Consider the following 20,946-nt stretch of genomic DNA (forward strand, 5'->3'; position numbering starts at 1 on the left):
GAGGGAGGTGACGGGACTCTTTTGACGGACAGGTTATTAATATGGGTATTTAAATGAGTCCCTGAACAAGGAGGTGCGTGAACCTCCTATGCACAGATCCCAGGACCCGAACCAGAACCCTGCTGCAACCCCAAGACAGGAGAGCGCCACCCCGGTACGCTCTGGTCCCCGCTAAGGCCTCCTGGAAGGAAGTGGCTGGCAGAGACAACGAAACCAGGACAAGGGTTAAAGTTAAAACAAAGTAACTAAAATTTTTATTTGAGGAACACCATTAAATTTAAAATGTATCAACTCTAAATGGCTAACTTATAAACTTACAATAAACATTGTGTCCTTGCTGATTCCTGACAGATGTCTTTAGGTTTTATTTTACCGGAAGGCAAAGAAGGTAAAGTGAGTAGGGGTAAGTATAATCAGGAATAAGGGGTTTTAGATCCCCACTGTTTCCTTTAGAAAGGAGGGGTGAGGTTGCTAGCTTCACCCCCTACCGGGGGCAGGGTGCTAGCCTGCCCCAAGTGGTTAGGGCTAGGAGGCTCTCAGGGCAGTCCCTCTTTTTTGGGGGGCCCCCGCTACTCCAGTAAGCCTAACTAGAGGATACGTGGGAGGTAATAGGCTCTTCCTCAGGTCCCTTAGGGTGAACAGCGATTGGGGAGGCAGGGTGGCTATGCCTACACCTGCAATATTTATTTATATCCACATATAGAGATGGGTTAGGTAAGAGGGGGGAGGAAGGTCAAGCCTTTGCCTTATTAGAAACAACGATTATGATAACACTACTAGTATAATAAACGCTAACAATACTGTATAAATGAATAATAACAACAATATGAGCTATTAATTAAATGTGGTTTTAAAATAGTCAAAGTAATATCCCAGCCTCTGCTTTCAGGCCTGGCCTCAAGGGTCAGGCCCCCAGGTACTTCCCCTCCCCCGTCAGGGAGGGTGAACAACGGAGGAGCAACCCCCCACTCCTTCACAGAGGGTCCCGGTGTCCCAGGCTAGTGTCCCATTCAGTGTTAGAGGGTAGAGTTTACGTGTCAAGTCCGGTAGTAGTAGTCACAATCAGGTAAGTTGAGGTCCAATCCGGTGGAGTTGTAGGTAGCAGCTGGTGAAGACAAGATGGCGGCCCCAGGTTCTGTGACCGGGTACTCAGCACCCACCGTGAGGTGGGCCAGTTCGCCACCCAGTCACTTCCCCATGAGGCCGCTTGCTGCTCCCTGGTAGCGCTGTGAAGAGATGATTTTTTGAGAGCGCTGAGGGAGAGCTGCTGCTAGGGAGCGGTGGCAGCGAGAAATCTTGCGCCTCAGGTGGTGAAGGCGGCGCTCTGGGCTGCTGACACAGCAGTGGTGTGGCAGTGCTGTTAGTGATTTTAGCTCTGGTGGACGCTGCCTAGGCAGCCACACCAAGAGTGATTTCGCTCAGTGATTCAGCTAGGTGGACGCTGCTGTGCAGCCACACCAAGAGTGATTTCAGTCAGGTGGACGCTGCGATGCAGCCACACCAAGAGTGATTCAGCTCAGCTCTGTGCAGCCACACCTTTCTGCTGTTAGCCCCCTACTGGAGTGAGTGAGTGAGTGAGAGAGCAAGAGCCCTGAGTGAGCTCTGAGCTCTACTTATATAGAGCAGTCTCATGAATCAGTCATGACATGATTATCATATTTGCACAGTTTTCAACAAGGTCCTCTGATTCAGGGAAGGTTCTGGAAACTCCAGGTGTCACCCAATCAGAGGCCTTTGATTCAAATACCTGTTTATGAGTTCAGGTTACCGGGGAAACCAACTGACAAAAAGTGACCGTTGGTAATGCTTCCAAATGGCAGCCTGTGACACTTTAGAATTTCATGTGTCTGCATTGATTTTACACAGCCAAAGGCATGTTTTCCCTGGCCCACAGGGACAATTATGTCCAAAGGTGTTAAAAATCCTGACAGGAGGCTCTCTAGCAGTCCCGCAAATTTGACAGCAATGCTAGGCCTTCCTCGGGTGGCAAGAGGACGCAACAAAGCAACCCCTTACCACCTTTTAGGTCCCAGGTCCCACCTTCGCGGACTTATGATGGGGTGCACACTTGGTTGACCCGGACCCCACCAAACCCCCCTTGGGCAGGCAGGAGCTAGTAGGAGCAACGAGACAGACAGATGGATTTTTTCCAAACACTTACAATAAATTTATTAATTTTTAAGGAGGGAATGGAATATTATTGCACGTTTTTATTTTAGCAACAGTACACACTTACTTGAGTTGAAAACAAGGTGTTCATGTTAACACTAAAGTGACATGGTTTTGAATAAATTAGGTGTAGAGGTAGGTTGTTGTTGAGGTAGGTTTGAAGGAAGTTGTATAGAGATAAGTTGTATAGAGGTAAGTTTGAAGGAAAGTAATAAATATAACAAATATATAAATATTAATAACTATATAAATATATATGTGTCTTTTCTAAAATAAAGGAGGGGGAGGGCGCAACCCCTCTTGCCCCTACCAGGATCGGGTCGCTACTCCGATCCAAATATTAATTATGGCCAATGGAGGATTTCCCTCTCTGTTGAGCCAGAGAAGAAAATAGGAAAGAAGGGAGGCCACGCCTTCACCTTAGTGTGTATTTTCGTAATAAGTTGATAGCAAGTGACTACCAATTCCTCCATAAGTGAATATTATTAACTAACAACTAATATCTAGAATTAATATACTACAATAATTTAATAAATTTATTTTATTTACTACTAACAATTCGAATAATTTAACTAATTAAATAACATTAAAAAACCCTGTCTATAAATATGTCTATAAATACCAATTAATTATAATAATAATAACAGTTCTAGATTGAACAGGCTTGTTAAGTGTCCTTTTTTAAAATAGAGTCCAGCCAGAGGCCAGCAAGGCCCGGCCTTGGGGTCAGGCCCCCAGGTACTGCCCCTACCCTGCCAGGCAGGAACACAGCAAGGGGATCAACCTTGCTCCCCCACTGGGGGTCCCGTTGCCACTGACTGGAGTGGGGATGTGGTGTCTTTGGCTCCATGCAAAGCGCAGGCCTGTCAGTGAGGATACATCTCTCAATCGATCTGGCAAATGAGTCAGGTCCTGTAAGCAGGTCAGGTCCAGTGAGTGTGATTGCGGGCCCTGGGTTTCACTGAGCCAGCCGCGCAGTACCTGCACAAGTGCGGGCCAGTTCAACAGCTGGTAGCTTCCCCACAGGGACACCGCTTGCTGCTGGTGTCGCTGTCGCTGCATGTCGAGGAGTGTGGGTGATGGGCAATCTTGCACTTCCGGGCGAGTGGTGTGCAATCTTGCGTCTCGGGTAGGTGGCAGTGTTCAGCTCTGGCAGTATTCAGCTCTTCGCTCTTCGCCTTTTCAGGCTAGCCTAGAGACTGGTGGACGTTCCGTGGAACCACGCCTTCCCAGCAAGGGCTGCAGAATGGGCTGTGAGCCCTGCTTTTATAGAACGCTCTCATGAATATGTATGAGAGTATTAGCATTCAGGCAAAGTCTTCAAACAGGTCCTCACTTTGGTGGAAGGTTCTGGAAGTTCTCCAGACCCACCCAATCAGAGCACTGCATGCAAATCTAGGGTACCTATGATTCATGAATATGGATGATCTGATAGAACCTTTTTAAGTTGCCGGGAGAGCTAACAGTCAAAAAGTGACCGTTGGAGTGCTGCTAACTGGCAGGCTATGACAATTTGAAGCTTCATGTGTCTGAGGGGATTTTTCCTCACAGAGCCCTTTCCCACCAAAAGCATGCTGTCCCTGACTCATGGGGGCGATTATGTCCACAGTGATGTTTAAACACGACAGTTTCTTAAAAACTTTTGTAACAAAACAGCCAAATGATTTTTAACTGTCATGAAGTGTATGTGTGTACATGTGCATGTGCAAGGAAAGGATAATCGCTACAAATTTATGTTTTTTATTAAAATCCAAAGGATTTTAAAAAAAAACAACAAAAGTGCCTAAAAGATGTGGTGTTACTCAGAACCTGCAAAGCTAACATTTGCCAAAAAATGTCTTGTGTGCACCCTTCTGCAAATGCACAGAAAAACAGAGCACCAGCTCTGTAATGCAGACTGGGAAGAAGACATTTAAGAGAGCACCTAAAGAAAATGTGGTGCACACCAGAGAAATTGAAGACTTCTGTCTGGACAGCTCAAATGGTGGATAACAAAGTGTGCCCCAGTGGGGGATTATCCAATGGGACCTGTGCTCTGGGGACCCTGGAAAAATATGTCCCCCCATGACCCATCCTATTGTGCCTGCCTGTGCTTAAAGTTAAGCATGCATAAGGGTTTGCTGCCGTTTGACATACTGTGTAGTGAGAATAGTTTCCTTTGTTGCTCAGTTGCTGTTCTCTAGCTTTCGGTTATTTAGCTATTAATAAACATGCTAATGGGAGAAGGCTTGTAAGAAAGGAAATCTGAAGCAAAAGGAAAAAATAAGATAAAACACTCACAGAATTAATAGAAAATGAGAGCAAGAGAATGGAGGACCACAGAAGAAAAGAGAAGGAATATATCATTTGCTAGTTTGATAGAATCTTTGAAAGTATTATCTTCTGTTCTCATAAGTCCTCCTTCAAGCCTGAAGGAAGTGACAGAATATGGGGCACAGGGGCATCACCATCAAAGGTACCGTGAAAAATAGAAGCACATACAGGTTGCTGTGTAGTTGGAGATGCACCAACAAATCCATCGTAGAGGCATCTGGCCAGGAGATGTTAGTGTTTCTTACACATGCCTCCCCAGCAGTGCACAATGCTAAAACTGGTGATTTACTACTTTAAATTACCTGGAGCCTAGGGCAAAGCCCAAAGCATGCTGTTACTTGCTGCTAGTCAGAAATGCTTCTTCCTTTCTCCCTGGTAAACACTGATAAATAATATTTGAAGATTCAAAGACCTGTGGTATCAGTTGTGAGTTTGATAACCCATATGTTCATTACTATATATCAAGAGAGGAAAATACCAGAACAGGAAAATAGCAGGATCATTTCCTTTCTTATTCACCAAAAGAATTAAACTGTACTGCAGAAATATCCAGCCTCACCATAAGTCTCAAAACACTTTTGCAGGATTAACCACAATGAACGTTTAGAATTTTTGGGCGATGCTGTGGTGGAATTTTTAACCAGGTAAGTGTGATTGGTTTTTTGTTTTTTTTTTTTGAGTTCCATATTGTGTCGTCATTAATCACATTTCATATATTTTTTCTATTTAATGTTCAGCTGTGTTGTGCTTTGAAATGTGTAGGCTTGGATAGTTGGTGTATTCACTATCCTGTATCCTGCAATGATTTTAAGAGCTTCACATCTGCGTATACTTCTCTTCAAATCTCTTACAATGCTGGCTCTGTGAAGAGTAAGATTACAAGATGAAAGGCTAGTGCCTCAGTCCTGTCAAATGCTATTTCAAGTTGCATGTGACTGTAGGAGATCAACTTGTCTTGGACCAAATACTTTAGAGCTTATAACCAATTTATGAAAAGGAGAGAGATTATTTTAAAATGTGTCATTTTGTTTCCGTGCCTTCCCTTGATCTCTTCCCCTCTAATCTTGAGAGTGGTGTTTACAAGCAGTATTCAATATGTTGAATTTTTAAGGGGGATTATTTTCTAAACCTCAGTCCTTAGGGGCACTTCTTGCATCTTGTCTTTTAAGAATATATTTACATTCCTGTGTAAACCATTTGAAAATAAGAACACAAAACAAAATTCACAGTTCATCAAAACTCATACCCCATTTTGTTGAGCTAAGTCTTCTGAGAGTAATAAATACTGGAAAAGTACAAAACTACTCAAACTGACCTTTCTGAGCCTAGTGGCAGTGAGCTTGATGGAGAGTGTCCTTTGTCACAAACAGTAATATCAGCATTCCCTGTGAATGATTTTAAATCTTTTTCCAGAATCCTTGTCAGTCCATTTTTGAGAGGGAAGCAGTCAGCCAGTGTGTGTAAAGGGCGGCTTTTAAAAAGCCTGTGTTATGGTTAACAAAATTGCACTTTTGTATCCAGCCTCTGATACCCAATAGCTACTCTGGATTAGGGTCTATGTGTCTGTCAATATATATTTCTTTATTTTTAAAATTTGTGGTGTTTTCTAGAAGGAGAGAGGAGGCAAAACTTTTTGGTGATGAAATACAAATTCTTAGCATTGTTGATTAAAAATTACTGTTTAATAGTACACGCTCCTCTGAGACTTGCAAACCTGTATATTTGTACATATACGTAAATTTCAGGATAAATGTCAGGCTTACCTATGCAGCAGAGCAGAGGTCAGCAAACCCCAGCATGAGTGCCAAGAGTGGCACATGAGCCAATTTTCATTGGTACACAAGATGGGAGCTTAACCCCTCCCCTCCCCTCCTCTGCCATGCATCTGGGAGCTTGCTCAAAGCCATGCTATCTTTGGATTAATAAAAGACCAGCTACCAGCCACCACCTAAATGCTGAAGCTCTGCATCTTAACACTCAGACTGTACATAGAGGTCAAAAACTCAAATTTCGGCCCTCTGCATTGGAAATGTCGCTGACCCCTGCAGTAGCGTATGGGGTCGTGATTTCTAAGGTGTATTATTGTCTTGAGCATTAGTACTGTTCAAAATAACATTATATGGAAGTATAGAGAACTTCCGTGAACATCAGCAGGTTCTCTAGATCACTCCCCCATAAAGTACATTACCTCTACCTTGGTGAAAAATCCTTTGTTTTCAGTGTTAAGCCTCTGAAGCAACAATTACATTTCTGAGAGAGTCACATCACACCGTAAACATTATTACTATAATACATTCAAACATCTAATTTCTCATTGTATAGTTTCTTTTTCAAATAAAGAAAAGTTTTAGAAAGAGATCAGGAGTGATCCCTCTTCCTCACTACGAATATCAACAAATTTCATTCTAAAGTTAAATACTTTACACCTTGGTCTCAACAAAGATATCAATTACCTTGTGAATTACCAAGGACATTTTCCTCTTCTTTGATATTTGTAGTGACCCTAGGCAAACCAGTTAGTAGGCACTTTCAGTAAGTAATTTTCTTCTCCCTCTCTCCCCTTATCTCCTCCTTCTGTGCTATGTAGCTGATTCGTCAGTTTCCATTTATTCATTTTCTTTCTGTTAAATTCTCATTGTGTCAGTTTACTTTTTATCAGAATGTTCCAGATCTGAAGAAGTGGGTCTATCCCACAGAAGCCCATCACCTAATAAATTATTTTGTTAGTCTTTAAAGTGCTACAAGGACTGTTTTTTGTTTTGCTTTGTTTTGTTTTTTGTTATGTTAAACATCACTGTATGGAACCTTATGATACCTCATTAAGTTGAGGCCCAGAATTTTAAAAGTGACTGGATTTTAAGGGCTTTATGTGACACCTCCCTTGATACAACATGGGCTGTGAGACTGCCGTGTACCCTTCAGGTTTTACCCTCACACAGCCATTAGCTTGTGAAGGCATGCCCAAAGCTGCCTGCAAAGTTCTCAAAGTCACTCGTGAAATATACCCAAGGAGGGAGCAGCAGATTCCCCCCCAGACCCAGCTTTGTACCCCAGAAATTGTGCCAGCTTACATGGCTCAAAATTTTAGATCAGTGTCATCTCAATGGTTAATGGGGCCACCCCTCCTTTCAAGTGCACTGGGCATGCCCCAATCTCTGTAATCTGAGCAGGTTCCTGAAACATGTTAGACAAACTGGTGAAGCTAAAATGTTAAAATAAGTTTCTTAGCTGCAGAAAGATAGATTTTAAGTGATGATCAGTGTCAGGGACAGAGGTCAGACTAGGTTATTTAAGAAATAAAAGGGAAAATCACAGATTAAATTCTAAACTTTATCAAACTAAACAAGCATCTGAATAAAGCACTTTTTCCTTACTGTACTGGATGTTGCAGACAGAATTCAGTTCATAATTCATACTAACTAGAAAGTTTACATAGGACCATCCTTTTTTCCCAGTTCAAGGAGGTGTCCCTTTGTCTTGCAAATGTTCTTGCTTATAGGTGTTGAGATGGGGTGGCTGTGGGAGGGGGAAGGGAAATGAAGGGAGTTATACAGCCCCATTCCTGTATGTGCGCTCTCATGAGTCATTGCGAGGGGTCTAATGAGAGAGTAGGTTTTCCATGGGGAGCCATCAGCATGTGGCTGACTCATCCTGATGTTAATCTGTTTTGGAGGAGTTAGTTGCTTCTCTGTTGTCACTGAAAGGCTAGCTGAGGGCATCTGCCAAACTCACAATATATTTCACTAATACATGTGCAAAAACTTCATAACGTCATAGACAATTGTAATACATACAATTCAACATGACAGTGATTTTCCACAGATCCTGACTTTTAAAATTGTACCTCACAAGGCATACTTAGTGGAAAGCAGATTATAATCATATGGCTGTAGTGAATATGTGAGTACAGGGCATTCACACTTTAATTTTTTCATGGCCATCCTGAGATATCTTATGGGGGATTAGTTTTACAGAGAATGGTTTCTCTAAATATCGTGCTGTCTCGTGGCTTGTGAGACTGAGCTCCTGTAAACTAAGGCAACCAAAATCACTTGTCACTTTTGTAAATATTGGATTAACAATTTAATCCTGATTTTCTTTTACTGACTCTTAATCATTTCATAATCCATGATTTACTTAATTTTCTTAAATTAATTCCTTAATTACCTCATGAAATACTTTGCTAATAGCCTTTTGGAAGGTCATTATATTGTTCCTAATTAATTTTTACTGTTAATTACATTTCTCCAGCTATGTCATCTTTGATAAAAAATAAGCTAGTTGATTTCACTTTTCGATAGTCAGTTATTGCTGTTCACTTTCACAGGCATCAGGTTCTGATGCACACGGTTGCATTGACCTTCAGGGAGAGAAGTACCATTAAAAACAAACAATCCCCCCCAAAAAAAAAACATTTATGTAGAATTTTAAAAATTAATATTGGAAAAGCATTTTTTAAACGCTACATCTTAGGCCAGATTTGACTGAACAGTGTCCCCTTACAGCATTTGCCCGTCTAGAATCAAGCTCTTCTTTTCCCTTGCCATAGGGATCACCTGCTCCTATTGCATGCTTTGCCCTAGCATTGGTCCAACCCCTCACTGAGCTCTGCAGAGAAGGTGACAAAATCTGTGATTTCAAGGAGTTAGACACTGTATGCTGAATAGAAGAAGATTATCTACACAATAGGCAAATTTAACATAGTGTTGGTGAAGTTTTGTGATAGGCAGGGGATTATTTTACTCATTAGAGAACAATTTGAAGTGTCTGAATCCCACAAAGAGGCACATCATTGGTATAGACACTAAGAGCAAATGTATCAGTGTAAAGGCCATTTGTTTTTTGTTTTTTTCCAGTGTCCATTTATACTATCTGTTTCCAAGCCTAGAGGAAGGAGGATTAGCTACTTATCGCACTGCCATTGTTCAGAACCAGCATCTTGCTATGTTGGCCAAGGTACGTAGAGGCATTTGTATCTGCTTTTCTTTCAGTTATGTAGCTATGATGTCTGGCAGTGAGTGAATTAGTTACTGGTCTGTTTACCTTACATCAGTATTTACTATACGTTTTGAATCAGGCATTCTGAACTCAGTCATCAGAGTCAAAGGTAAATGTGAGGAAGCTGCGTTTTGATTATGATTGGGGTAAGGAGGAGACATTCAGGAGGCAATCCTTCAAATAATATATGGACTTCTAGGACTCCTGTCATTAAGGCTTCCTTACATTTAACCATATGTTGCATTGGTAGTTAGTGCATGCCGGTACTAAACGAATAATTGAAGAGCAAGATTGATGGTTGTAGAAGGAGCTACAGTACAATATGTGTAGCAAGAAAATGAGGGGGGAAAGGTGAGAAAACGCCCCATACAGCCTGAATGTTCACTCTTTAGATTCACTATGTTCTAACCAAGAATGACATTAGAAGGGCTTTTGTGATAAAGAAGATTATACCTGGAAAAATACTAGAAGATGTATGAAGTTTGACATGTTATTAGATTCTGTGAGTGATTATATCCATAAAAACAAAGTAGGTGGCTTTGGTTTTTTTAATTTTCTCTGCCGGAGTAAGATTAGAATGTGATATGGAATCATGATTAAATCCATTTTGGTGATAGTTTGATATTCTGTTCAAATTTGGTTTTGTTAACAATGAAAACCCCTTCCACAAAAACAATGATGATACAGCCTACTGAAGATTTACTAAGGTTTCACCAACTAAAACTTATATTCTAAATATATAGTTTCAAAATTTCCTTTTATTTTTATTTTTTCGTAGCCAATCATTTAAAAGTATATTGTCCCTTCCAGGATTATTGTCAAAGATTCTGCAGTTAACTTCCTGTCCTTGTGCTTTTCATTTCCTATCAGGAATGGAAGGGCAAGGAATGAGCATAGCAATTTTCTGCCAAAGGGCTTTTTTAAGTACACAGTGATCAAGAAAATGCAGATTACCAAAAAACAAACAAGTATACAAACAAAAAAATAACTTTCCATCAAGGCTCCATTTATAAGTTTTTTGTTATTAAACTACCTATCACTTCAACATGCTTTGTCATTTAAAAACAGTGTGAAACAGGTATATATGTTCATTAAAATAACCATGTTTTAAATATTTTATCACTGCATTTGTTACCATTTCTGAAAGTTGCTTGTGTACCTTACAGCACAGTTTAAAATTTAAATAGATTTTATTTATTGCATATAGATGTACCAGATTTTTCCAGGGGATGCTCCATTATGTATTTTAAAGGATCATGCTTTCTAACACCCCCATCTTGCCTACCCCACCTCCAGACACACACTTTAACTATCTCTTTGCAACATCCCACTGCATTCAGCTTTCTTCAGTACAAAGACACTAAGTAAGATCCCTGGTATAAGTTACTCTATAACTGCCTGACAGGGTTGTGATTGAATAATAAGCAGAGAACTCTTCTGTACTTTAGCATGTCTTGCCCTCTGTGGATTTTCATAGGGATTTAGTATATGACAATATTTCTTCTGATTAAGCTGGCCCATCTTCTCTTGGAGTTTGTATCTATATCTAGGCTATGTCTGCACTACAGCAATCTGTTGAGAGAAGTTACTGTTAGAAGAGATCTTCTGGCAAAACTTCTGTTAACGGATCACATCCACACACACAAGAGGATTGAAAGAGCAATCCACTCTGTTGACAGAGAGCAGCCAAAGTGCCTTTCCACCCTCTAGACAGAATGGCTGACTGGAAGCTCAGCAAACGTGGCTGCCTGGTGAACCCGAAGCCCTGTCTTTCGACAGAGGGGCCCCAAGAGTGTCTACACAGCTTTTTTGTTGACAGGAAACCGTTGTCAAGGGCATTATACCTGAACACTTAGAGATACAACACTGCTGGCGGATGTGCCAGGTTTTGTCAGTAGTCTGTCAACAAAGTGCATTTTGCATGTAGATGCTCCTCAGGATTTTTTGACAAAAGCCCAGAGTTTTGTCAGAAAAATCTCTCTCTTGTAGACATAGTCCTAGAGATGTGGACCACAGTGTTTTTCTGTGAGGAGTTTTCTTTCTCCATTGTTATAGCAAATCATGATTTGTTAGTGATAGGTTTGTTTGCTCGGTTGTGATTTCTTTTGTTTACTTTAGTTTGTGGGTGGGGATTTTGGGGGGCAGGGCAGACTGTTTGAGATGCCCTCATGGCACTTCTAGGCCACTGACCTTTCTCAAAGTCCCTATTGTATTCATCCCAGGTTGTTTGTGTAATTTTGGGATTCAAACTACCAATTTCCATAGCTCCAAAATTATTTTATCATGCAGATTTAGAAAATCTATTAGCAACTTACCTTGATCAAATCTGAATGGAGAAAAAAACAAAAAAGAATTTAGCCTGTTGGAAAAATTGGAGCGGACACTAAAAGCAGCAAATAAGCTTAAATTTAAAATAAAGCCACATTTTATTTTTATATTGATTCTTCAAAATAGTTTGCCTTGGTGTGCAAAGTGCAGTGAAGTTTAAGTAATAGGTTTTTTATGTTGTACAGCAAATAGGTTTTATCTATTGAAAATTCAACACTTTTTTAAAAAATTGAAATGCATTTCAGACCATACATTCAGTTCTTCTGCCTGACCTATTAATTGCACTCTAGGGGGATACAGTTGAAAATGGATGAGAACTTGGTAGAAATTTATACCTGTTTTGGGGAAACCTACTTTAAACACCTTTTTGCCAAATGCGCATATCCCTTTTCTTCAAATATTTCTGTAATGTATTTGTGTTGAAAAGATGACAATGTAAAAGGAAACCTAGTAACTCGTACATGCATTTTCTTACCAGAATTATCATATATCACATAATACATGTGAATCACTACCTGTGATCACTACTGGCAAGCCATGCTATATTTAGGAAATCGACGGATACTAATAATGGCTATGTCTATACTTGCCCCGTACTTCAAAGGGGGCATGGTAACCAGGCGTATGGGAGATTACTAATGAAGTGCTGTGGTGAATATGCACGACTTCATTAGGCTAATTCTCCCCTTCGGCAACTTCAGAGCGTCAAACTTCAAGGTGCCAGCATACCATGTAGCCGTGGGCACTTTGAAGTGACCGCACGAGTTCAAAGTGCCTTTACTCCCCAAAATTCATTGCTATATTCATCACAGCACTTCATCAGTAACCTCCCATCAGCCTGATTACCTTGCCCCCTTCGAAGTATGGGACAAGTGTAGACATACACAATGTGTATTTGGAAGGAAAAAAAAAAAGTCAGATGGGACTGTGGACCTGTTACCATGGTAGGCCTGCTTCAGAAAAGAGATGAATTTTTATTGGATTCTGGACATTGAGGTTTCTACCTCTCTCTAACTTTATTCCTCTTCTTGTTGGCGAAATCTTTCTCCCAATACTTCAAAGAAGAACATCATAAATTTATAGTACAGTGGCATCATCCAACTATGAGATAGAATTAGGTTCGTTCTCATCCCCTTCTGCCACTGAACGCATCCACAGTGATCAGTACCAGTTTTCACTGCAAACTGTGCTCTTGTGTTGGCACTCAGGAGAAATTCAGATGCCACCCAACTGATTAGCAGAGTGCCCCAGCTAGGTTTTGTGAGTCTATTGATGGTGCACGTTCACACATGCCTTGATGCATGTAAAAAAATTGATTCCACACATGGAGGGGACATTGGTCAGTACTACTATTGTCTTTTTCCACGCTTGGTTTTATTATTCTCCTCTGTCCTGGATAATTGTGTCATGAGTTCAGTATCAAACTTTAATTCTTTACTAGGAAGCTACAATAGAGAGATCTGGCTTTACGTTTGAGGACTAATTATGCCCCATCGATAACTGGAGTGTTGCTTTTCAATATCCTCAAAGTGATTTGTTCTGCAGTAACCTATGTGAACTAATGATGCCTCAAAGTGCAGTAGAATTGACAGCCTGAGTGCTTCTATTTTAATAGTGCAAATGGTCAACAGTTTTGACTGTCTTTTTCATATATTGTGTTGATATTTGTAGAAGCTGGAACTGGATCGGTTTATGCTTTATGCTCATGGACCTGACCTCTGCAGGGAATCAGATTTACGTCATGCGATGGCTAACTGTTTTGAAGCCTTAATAGGTAAAGTATGTTCACTCTGCATGTATACATAGGTGCATGTTATATATTGTCCATAATATATTTGACAATGCGATGGGAGTATGAAGCACATTAATCTAACCTTCTTAATGAAACGTTGGCACTTTCTGATTTACATATAGTCCCAGAGCCTTACAACTCCACCTCTTCTTGTAAGGGACTGAGCTTCAGGCAGTTTTGTCTAGTAGGTAAGATTTGTACACCAACAATAATAGTCACTTATAAGACATTTTCCCTTGCTGGCTAATTTGCTTCCTGGGATTTGGATAAACCATCACAAACATCTATCAAGACAATTTTGGGTGGAAGAAGGTTGGTTTGTTTGCTTGGGTGGTTTAGACAAACCTTGACAACTTGGCCAGGCCTGTATAGGAAGTTGTGTCATGCTACCAAAGCTCTTCCAACTGAAAAGAAGAACCAACATGAAGTCAGCTGTATGGTGTTAAAATTCTGTTCAGTGATTGACTACACTGGGTAACAGACATTGGTGAAGAGAGAAATCCCCAATGTCACCTGCTCTGGTCAACCAAAGCACAGAAAACAAGTTAGCAGGCAAAAGAAATTTGGAATGTATTTCAGTATAAGTTATAGGCAATATTTACTGTACTTATCTCTTTAAAACAAATAATCTTTATTTCTGGATAGAATTAACAAAATATTAATATAAATGTATATATATATTTATATGTAAGTGTATGTATCTGTGTGCATATATATACATATTTATATATTGACACATACATACATTCTCATATACATGCACAAATACAATGAAATAAAATCCAACAGTTCAAATTTATACACTCCAACTGAAAATTCAAAGGTATGAAGTAAAATAATAAACTTTAACTTTTCTGTAAAAGGTGGTAACATATTTAACACACAAAAGACGTGGAGTACATAAAATAAAATTAACAAGTGTGAAGTAAAACTTTTGGGGTGAAAGCCACGAGTAATCATTTTGTACAGTAATTGAGAACATTACAGAAATGAGCTATGCTGCTCACCATGATGTGTTGCTAAGATCTGAGAGGAAGTTGTCATATTATGAGATTAGTAACCATGTCTTTTTTTGGTATCACTAAAGGAATTTACTCAAATTAGACCTTAATCTGGCAGCTATATTTGTATTGTATAGTGTAAATTAATGTTTTATGGAAAGAAACTTGAGTTAAGCCCATATAACGTGCCAGTCCTGAAGTGTGTGATTTGGGTCTCTTTTATCCGGTATTAGGTTTTTTTTCCCCCCCAAGGTAAGTTTTTAGACAGGTATTTAAACAAAAACAAAAAACCTAAAAACAGCACTTGTTCCTCCCCTCCCTGACACATTTTCTTGTGTCTGTTGGATAACACTGAATTTAAGACACTTCGGGTTGGACCTTTCTGGTCCAGCAACTATGAGACCGGACCAGTCATTAACAAGGGAATTTGCTGGACTAGAGTTGGTCCCCTGCCACTGACCCCCAGTCCACTGCTGGATCCACTTCTAGCCCTGGCTAGCCACCCAGCCCTGCTCTGGCTCCCACAACCCCAGCTTCCATCCCATCTGGGCTCCTGCAGCCCCAGCTTCCAGCCCTGCCAAGGTCTCAACTGCTGGCCTGCCTACTGCCTGACTTTCAATCCCTAGGGCTCTCTGACCCAGGAACAATTATGGTCCTGCCAGAACAGAGAGTTCCAGTTTAGGGACGTGCAATCTATTATAATACTTTGACAGTATTTTTAATATGTTTAGTTTCACCTGGCTGGTACTAGCTGTTGAGTTCTGTAGGTGTTGCCAATGTATTAGCTGTTGTTATCACAGTATCATAAAGCGCCAGTGTTGGCAATCATTCCAGGAAATAAGGTAAGTGAACAGTTTCAGGCTCTGAAAACAAAACAGCAGTCCAGTAGCATTTTAAAGACTAACAAAATAATTTATTAGGTGATGAGCTTTCGTGGGACAGAGCCACTTCTTCAGATCATAGCTATACCAGAAGAGACTCAATATTTAAGGCACAGAGAACCAAAAATAGTAATCATGGTTGATAAATCAGAAAAATATTATCAAGGGGAGCAAATCAGAGAGTAGAGAGGCAGAAGGTGGGGATCAAGAATTAGATGAAGCCAAGTATGCAAAAGAGCCCCTATAATGATCTAAATTCCCATCCCAGTTAAAACCACATGTTAATGTGTCAAATTTGAATATAAAAGAGAGTTCAGCAGCCTCTTTTTCCAATCTGTTGTGAAAATTCCTCTTCAGTAAGACACAAACCTTCAGGTCATTAACAGAATGGCCCCCTCCATTAAAATGCTGGCTGACCGGTTTGTGGATCAAGAGTGTTTTTATGTCTGTTTGGTGCCCATTAACTCTTTGTCTAAGAGAGTTTGAAGTCTGTCCGATATACAAAGCATCTGGGCAGAGTTTCAGGCTCTGTCTTCAGTAGAACACTGAGATACATGCACTCGATTGGCATTGCTGAGTGGTGGGGTGCTGGCACCTGGCTCCGGTTTGCCCGCCACGCAGGGGAACTGGGAAACTGAACAGTGCAGCAGTGCTGGTCAGTTTCCTGGCTCCCATCCATGAGGGAAGCCTGGAGCTAGGCACCAGCTCCCCGCCACTCACAGGATGGGGAAACTGACCAGTGTCACTGTGCTGGTCAGTTTCCTGGCTCCTGTTAGGGACAACAGCTGTCTGGGCTTCTGCCACTGACAGGAAAGGTTTCACCACTCCTGTCAGGGGCTGCAAGATGCAGGCTGCCACCCCTGACAGCAGCGGTTTACCAGCCCGTCAGAGGTGGCAGCCTGAGTCTTGGCTACCACCACTGACAGGAGTGGGAAAACTGATCATTGCAGCACCACTGGTCAGTGTCCCCTCTCCTGTGAGCAGCGGGCAGCCCAGAGCCGGGTTCTCTGCTGCCCGCCACTCACAGGAGATAGGAAACTGATCAGCAGTGCTGCGCTGGTCAGTTTCCTGGTTCCCCCGAGTTATGTGAAATTTAATTTACGCAAGGTTACGCAAGAATGCAACCTCCACATAAATCAGGGGTCTACTGTATGGTAGGAAATCGTACCCTTACACAACTACATCAGTTTAGTAACTCTGTCTCAGTATTTAATGTTCACTTGCTTCACAAGTGTAACTGTAATGACCTCCTCTAGGAGTCCGAAGCAGGGATTTTCCACAGGGCCAGATAAAATTGGGGACCAGATTTGGCCTACACACCAGAGGGTCCCCACTCCAGTCTAAGTGTTAGAGGAGCAAGACATTAATGTTGGAGTATGTCAAATTACACTCAGTTTCAGTTGGTTTTGGAATGGGGGAAAAATGTATTGACTCTCGTTTCAGCCCTGTCAGTTCAGCTTTTTATGCATTATGGGCTCCTAATGCATTTCATCCTGCTTGAAAAGATATACTGTAGCTTGCTTAGATGGTAACCGCTCTATGGTTTCTGCCTTGGGCCATATTGTATTTCATTTGATCAAGTTGTCCTTTTAACTCGGCTTTGCTTTTCATGAATCCTTTTGATCTTTAATTTAAATATAAAAAAGAAACACAAGAATGGGAACCAGATTTCTATCCTGTGCTTTGTTCACACATTTCAGACCCCTAGAAGACTATTATTATTATTGTTGTTATCGCTGATATGGTTTTTGATTACAAAGAAAACAGACCAACTCTTTGGCCAAAAATGTAGCAATCTGCCCATCCAGTGAGTTTTTGTAGACCCACTATCTAAAAAGGGGGGTGCTGTGAAGAAGCAATTGAAATTAATGCTCGAGGCTACTTCTTTAGGAAACTTAAAATATCAAGTGAACTTTATCAGATTTTGAAACAACAACAACAACAACAACAGTCAAAATCTAAAGATCGGGCTGCTACCTACTTAGAATTTTATACTGTCATCATTTGCTTCTGACCTACTATTCTATAAGCAGTGCAAACTGTTGTCTTAAGACTAGTAGTGATCCATTCAGATCATCCATATTTAAAAAACTGAAAAGAAAAGGAAAATATCTTCTCCCCGTATGTTGGAATATTGACTCCCTTGTTCTACCTTCTCCTCACGACCAGCTCTTTCAAATCCATTTTCTCCTGCACAGTTGCCTTCTTGGCTAGTCTGAGGCTTTCAGTCTCTCTTGTAAGCAGGCACGAAACAAAGTGTCAATAGTTTAAAAATGTAAAATGTCTGCATATGCATATGTAAATACACGTTATCAGCTGGTGCCAACATTGTAAAATCCATAGAAAGGCCGCTGTGAAGGCTGGTGGAGATTGCAGGTTATCTATTACATGGGTACATAAAAACATGTTTATGTATTTGTGTGTAGTATGTTTTTGCTAGGTAAAGCCTTTCTTAAGGTTACCCAGCAGTTCCTGATATAAGACCTTGTTTTTAGTTGTTTGTAACTTTGACAAATTGTAACTGTTTGAACTAACGTTTTTCCAGCCTGGCTGTCTGCTCAGGCTGATTTTTTTGGGAAAAATTTCATGTCATACTGTCTGAAAACAATGATTAGGAAAATACATTATTTTGCCATGTTAAAAAAATTCTGGGGACCTTTTCTTTGAACAGATTTAGCTTCCCCACGCTTTTGAGAAGGGGCTAAAAAATTGCCAGGAGCTGGCTTTTGTGTCATCCCTGTAATGCTGGCTGAGCAGTTCATACTAGAGTGTAATCGGGTCCGTTCCTTTTTGTAGATGAAAGTAATAGTTAGATGTATAAGTGTGAAACATATTTAAACTTCATGAAAACTAGTGGATTGTTACTTGTATTGTTTTCACTCATCTGTTCCTGTCATCATGGAATAGCAAGCATTTATGTGGGAAACAGTGTACCCTGTAAACTGAGTGCTTGGAAGGCCGCCCAGTTGATTAGCAGAGTGCCCGCAACCACTGACAATAGGCAGCATGTGTGTCTATTAGTGGGGCACATCTGTATGTCCTGGTGCAAACAACAAAATCCATTCTGCCCTTAGATAGAAAAAAATATAGAGGAAACACTGCTGGTAAATACTTGTGTAATCCTGAGAGTGGTCTTTATTAGAGGTTGGTGGTATGTGAGGCTATGATTCAGAATCACACCAAGATATTTTAAGAAGCCTTTGTGCTCGAGTTTGGTGTTCCAGATGGTGACATTCAGATTGGTTGACCAGATGGAAAAAAACACACACAGCTGATTTTCCAAGGGCTTGGTCTGAGTTGCCATGACCTATAGCCACACGTCTCGATTCTTCAGATTTGTGAGGTTACCTTCTGTCTGGGGAGCTCAGTGTCATCTGCATATCCAGAATTCTATGACTGGGTGTAACATACCGGGGTACAATCCGGACAGCAGCTGTACCTAGGCCACAGTGTCCATTAGGCAAAGTAGGCACAGTGCCTAAAGCCTCTGAAAAATGTAGGTTCTGAAAAAAATCATAATTTACTCAAATTAGTCAACAAGCCACATATAGGCATAATATATGTTTAAACAACCTTTTGCTACCTGATTACTGAGGTTCCCTGTAAGCTGGACAGCAATGCAGCCTTGCAGCTGCTTAATAGCCCTGCAAAACAAACCTATCTCTGGCAAATCACCACTTGCTATAACAATGGAGAAAGAAGACTGCCTTGGTGGGGGAGGCATACTTCTTCCTCAGCAACAGCAGTTCCATGCTGGAGGTGGAGTTTGCCTCTTTCAGCTGGTAGGGAGGGAACATGGGGAGGATGGAGATGTTAGCCTGAGTTAAAACAAAAAAGCAGTCCAGTAGCACTTTAAAGACTAACAACATAATTTATTAGGTGAAGAGTTTTCGTGGGGACCCACTTCTTCAGACAGAATACAGACTAACACGGCTATGTCTCTGTCACTATTTAGCCTGAGTTAAAAATTTGTTAGTTTGGAGGGAGACTGATCCAGAGCAGGCAAATAAATAGGGTGGAGAGATTCTGCATTAGCAGATATTAATCCTGGATCTGACGTCCCTTATACTGTTTTTTTTTTAATATTGTAGAGCAGTTGAGTTGCTTTTGTCTATAAAGGATTATGTGGCTAGAGCCAGCTCAAGATGTTTGCATGATTACATGCAAAGTTTACATAGGTGTTAATGGCTTAAGGTACAAAAAGAAAAGGATTCTTTTTACAGATTTTTGGAGTGCTGTAGATATCTTAAGACACTAATCTTTATATTTTTTTTTAAAAAACCTGTGTTATTAATTAGTACCTGGCGTATTGTTAAAATTGGAGGAACTTTGCCATGGAGCCTGTTAATTCATTTGACTTCTCAATTCTAGTTGGATTGCAGACAAGTGATTTCCATTACATTTTAGAATTTGTTTAGGGAGGGACACTAAGGTCAGTTCTTTCCTATGTGCATAGTTCTGGGCTTTTATGAGTCAATGGGCATACTAGCTCTAATGCGAGATGTGTTGAAGGTGAAGACTGGATTTGCAATCTCTTTAAAAATGGATCTCTCTACTAACTGTGAAGCCAAGTGTTGAAGTGTTGTGTAGCTTCTGCTCTTTGAGTTGGTGACACATGCAATGTGAAAGTTTCAAACATGAATAACTTCTCTGTGTGTACAGGGCAGTTTCACTTGGCTTGTGATCCTAAGCATTCGTTTAGAATACCCATCCCCAATGCTTATTAATACTGTGTTTGCATTTCAGTTTTGTTTCAGAAACCCTAGGCGACTACTAAACACAAGTAGGTCATATTAGGTGTTTAGGTGATAGCACATTTCTCCATTATATATTTCTACTTACTCTAAGGGCCTGCAATTATGTGAGTGCCTACAGCCTACAAAGAGCTTCATCTAACCCTGTATGTACCCCCTGCCCTTTAGTCTGGGTTGCTCTTTTCAGTGCTTTGTTGTTACCTGTACTACTGCAGTATGTCGTTCACTCTCAATTGTCTGGGTGCTTACAGCCAGCTAGCCACACATTAAAGATTAACTCAGAGTGACCCTCACCACACACTTCATTTTCTATTTCCCCACAGAAATGCCCTGTACTGCCCACCCCTCTCCTAGAGAGTACAGATCTCTTTTTCTTGAAAGGAATAACATGCACAAAACTTGTAACCTCCCAATGGAGTTACCCAGACACTTCAACTTAATGTACTGGATTAGGTAAAATAATAAAATACATTTTATTAGCCACAAAGAGGGATTTTAAGTGAGTACAAGTAATGAGGCATCAAAGTCAAAAATGGTTACAAGAAAATAAAGATAAAACACTAGTGCCCCCCTTAATCTGCATTAGAATCAAAGAAAAGTTCTCACCACATGCTTCCAGCACTCTTTCTGTCCAAACTCCTTAGGTCCAGACACTTCACCCATAGTCCAGTGGCTGCTTCCTTTGTTCTTCTGATGCGGAGAATACAAGG

The 20,946-nt window shown here is 40.7% G+C and overlaps 1 protein-coding gene across 2 annotated transcripts in view; it reads left to right on the forward strand.

Moving 5' to 3' along the window:
• DROSHA (drosha ribonuclease III) overlaps positions 1–20,946 on the forward strand; it is a 124,397-nt gene that overhangs the window by 60,242 nt on the left and 43,209 nt on the right. For both annotated transcript variants that reach the window (XM_074987798.1, XM_074987799.1), the window contains exons 20-22: positions 5,067–5,126; positions 9,339–9,438; positions 13,480–13,582. In XM_074987798.1, coding sequence (XP_074843899.1) covers positions 5,067–5,126; positions 9,339–9,438; positions 13,480–13,582 — 263 coding nt within the window. The remainder of the gene's footprint in view (positions 1–5,066; positions 5,127–9,338; positions 9,439–13,479; positions 13,583–20,946) is intronic.

Source organism: Carettochelys insculpta, chromosome 2, assembly GCF_033958435.1.
Source record: "Carettochelys insculpta isolate YL-2023 chromosome 2, ASM3395843v1, whole genome shotgun sequence".
In the NCBI taxonomy this organism is placed as follows: Eukaryota; Metazoa; Chordata; order Testudines; family Carettochelyidae; genus Carettochelys; species Carettochelys insculpta.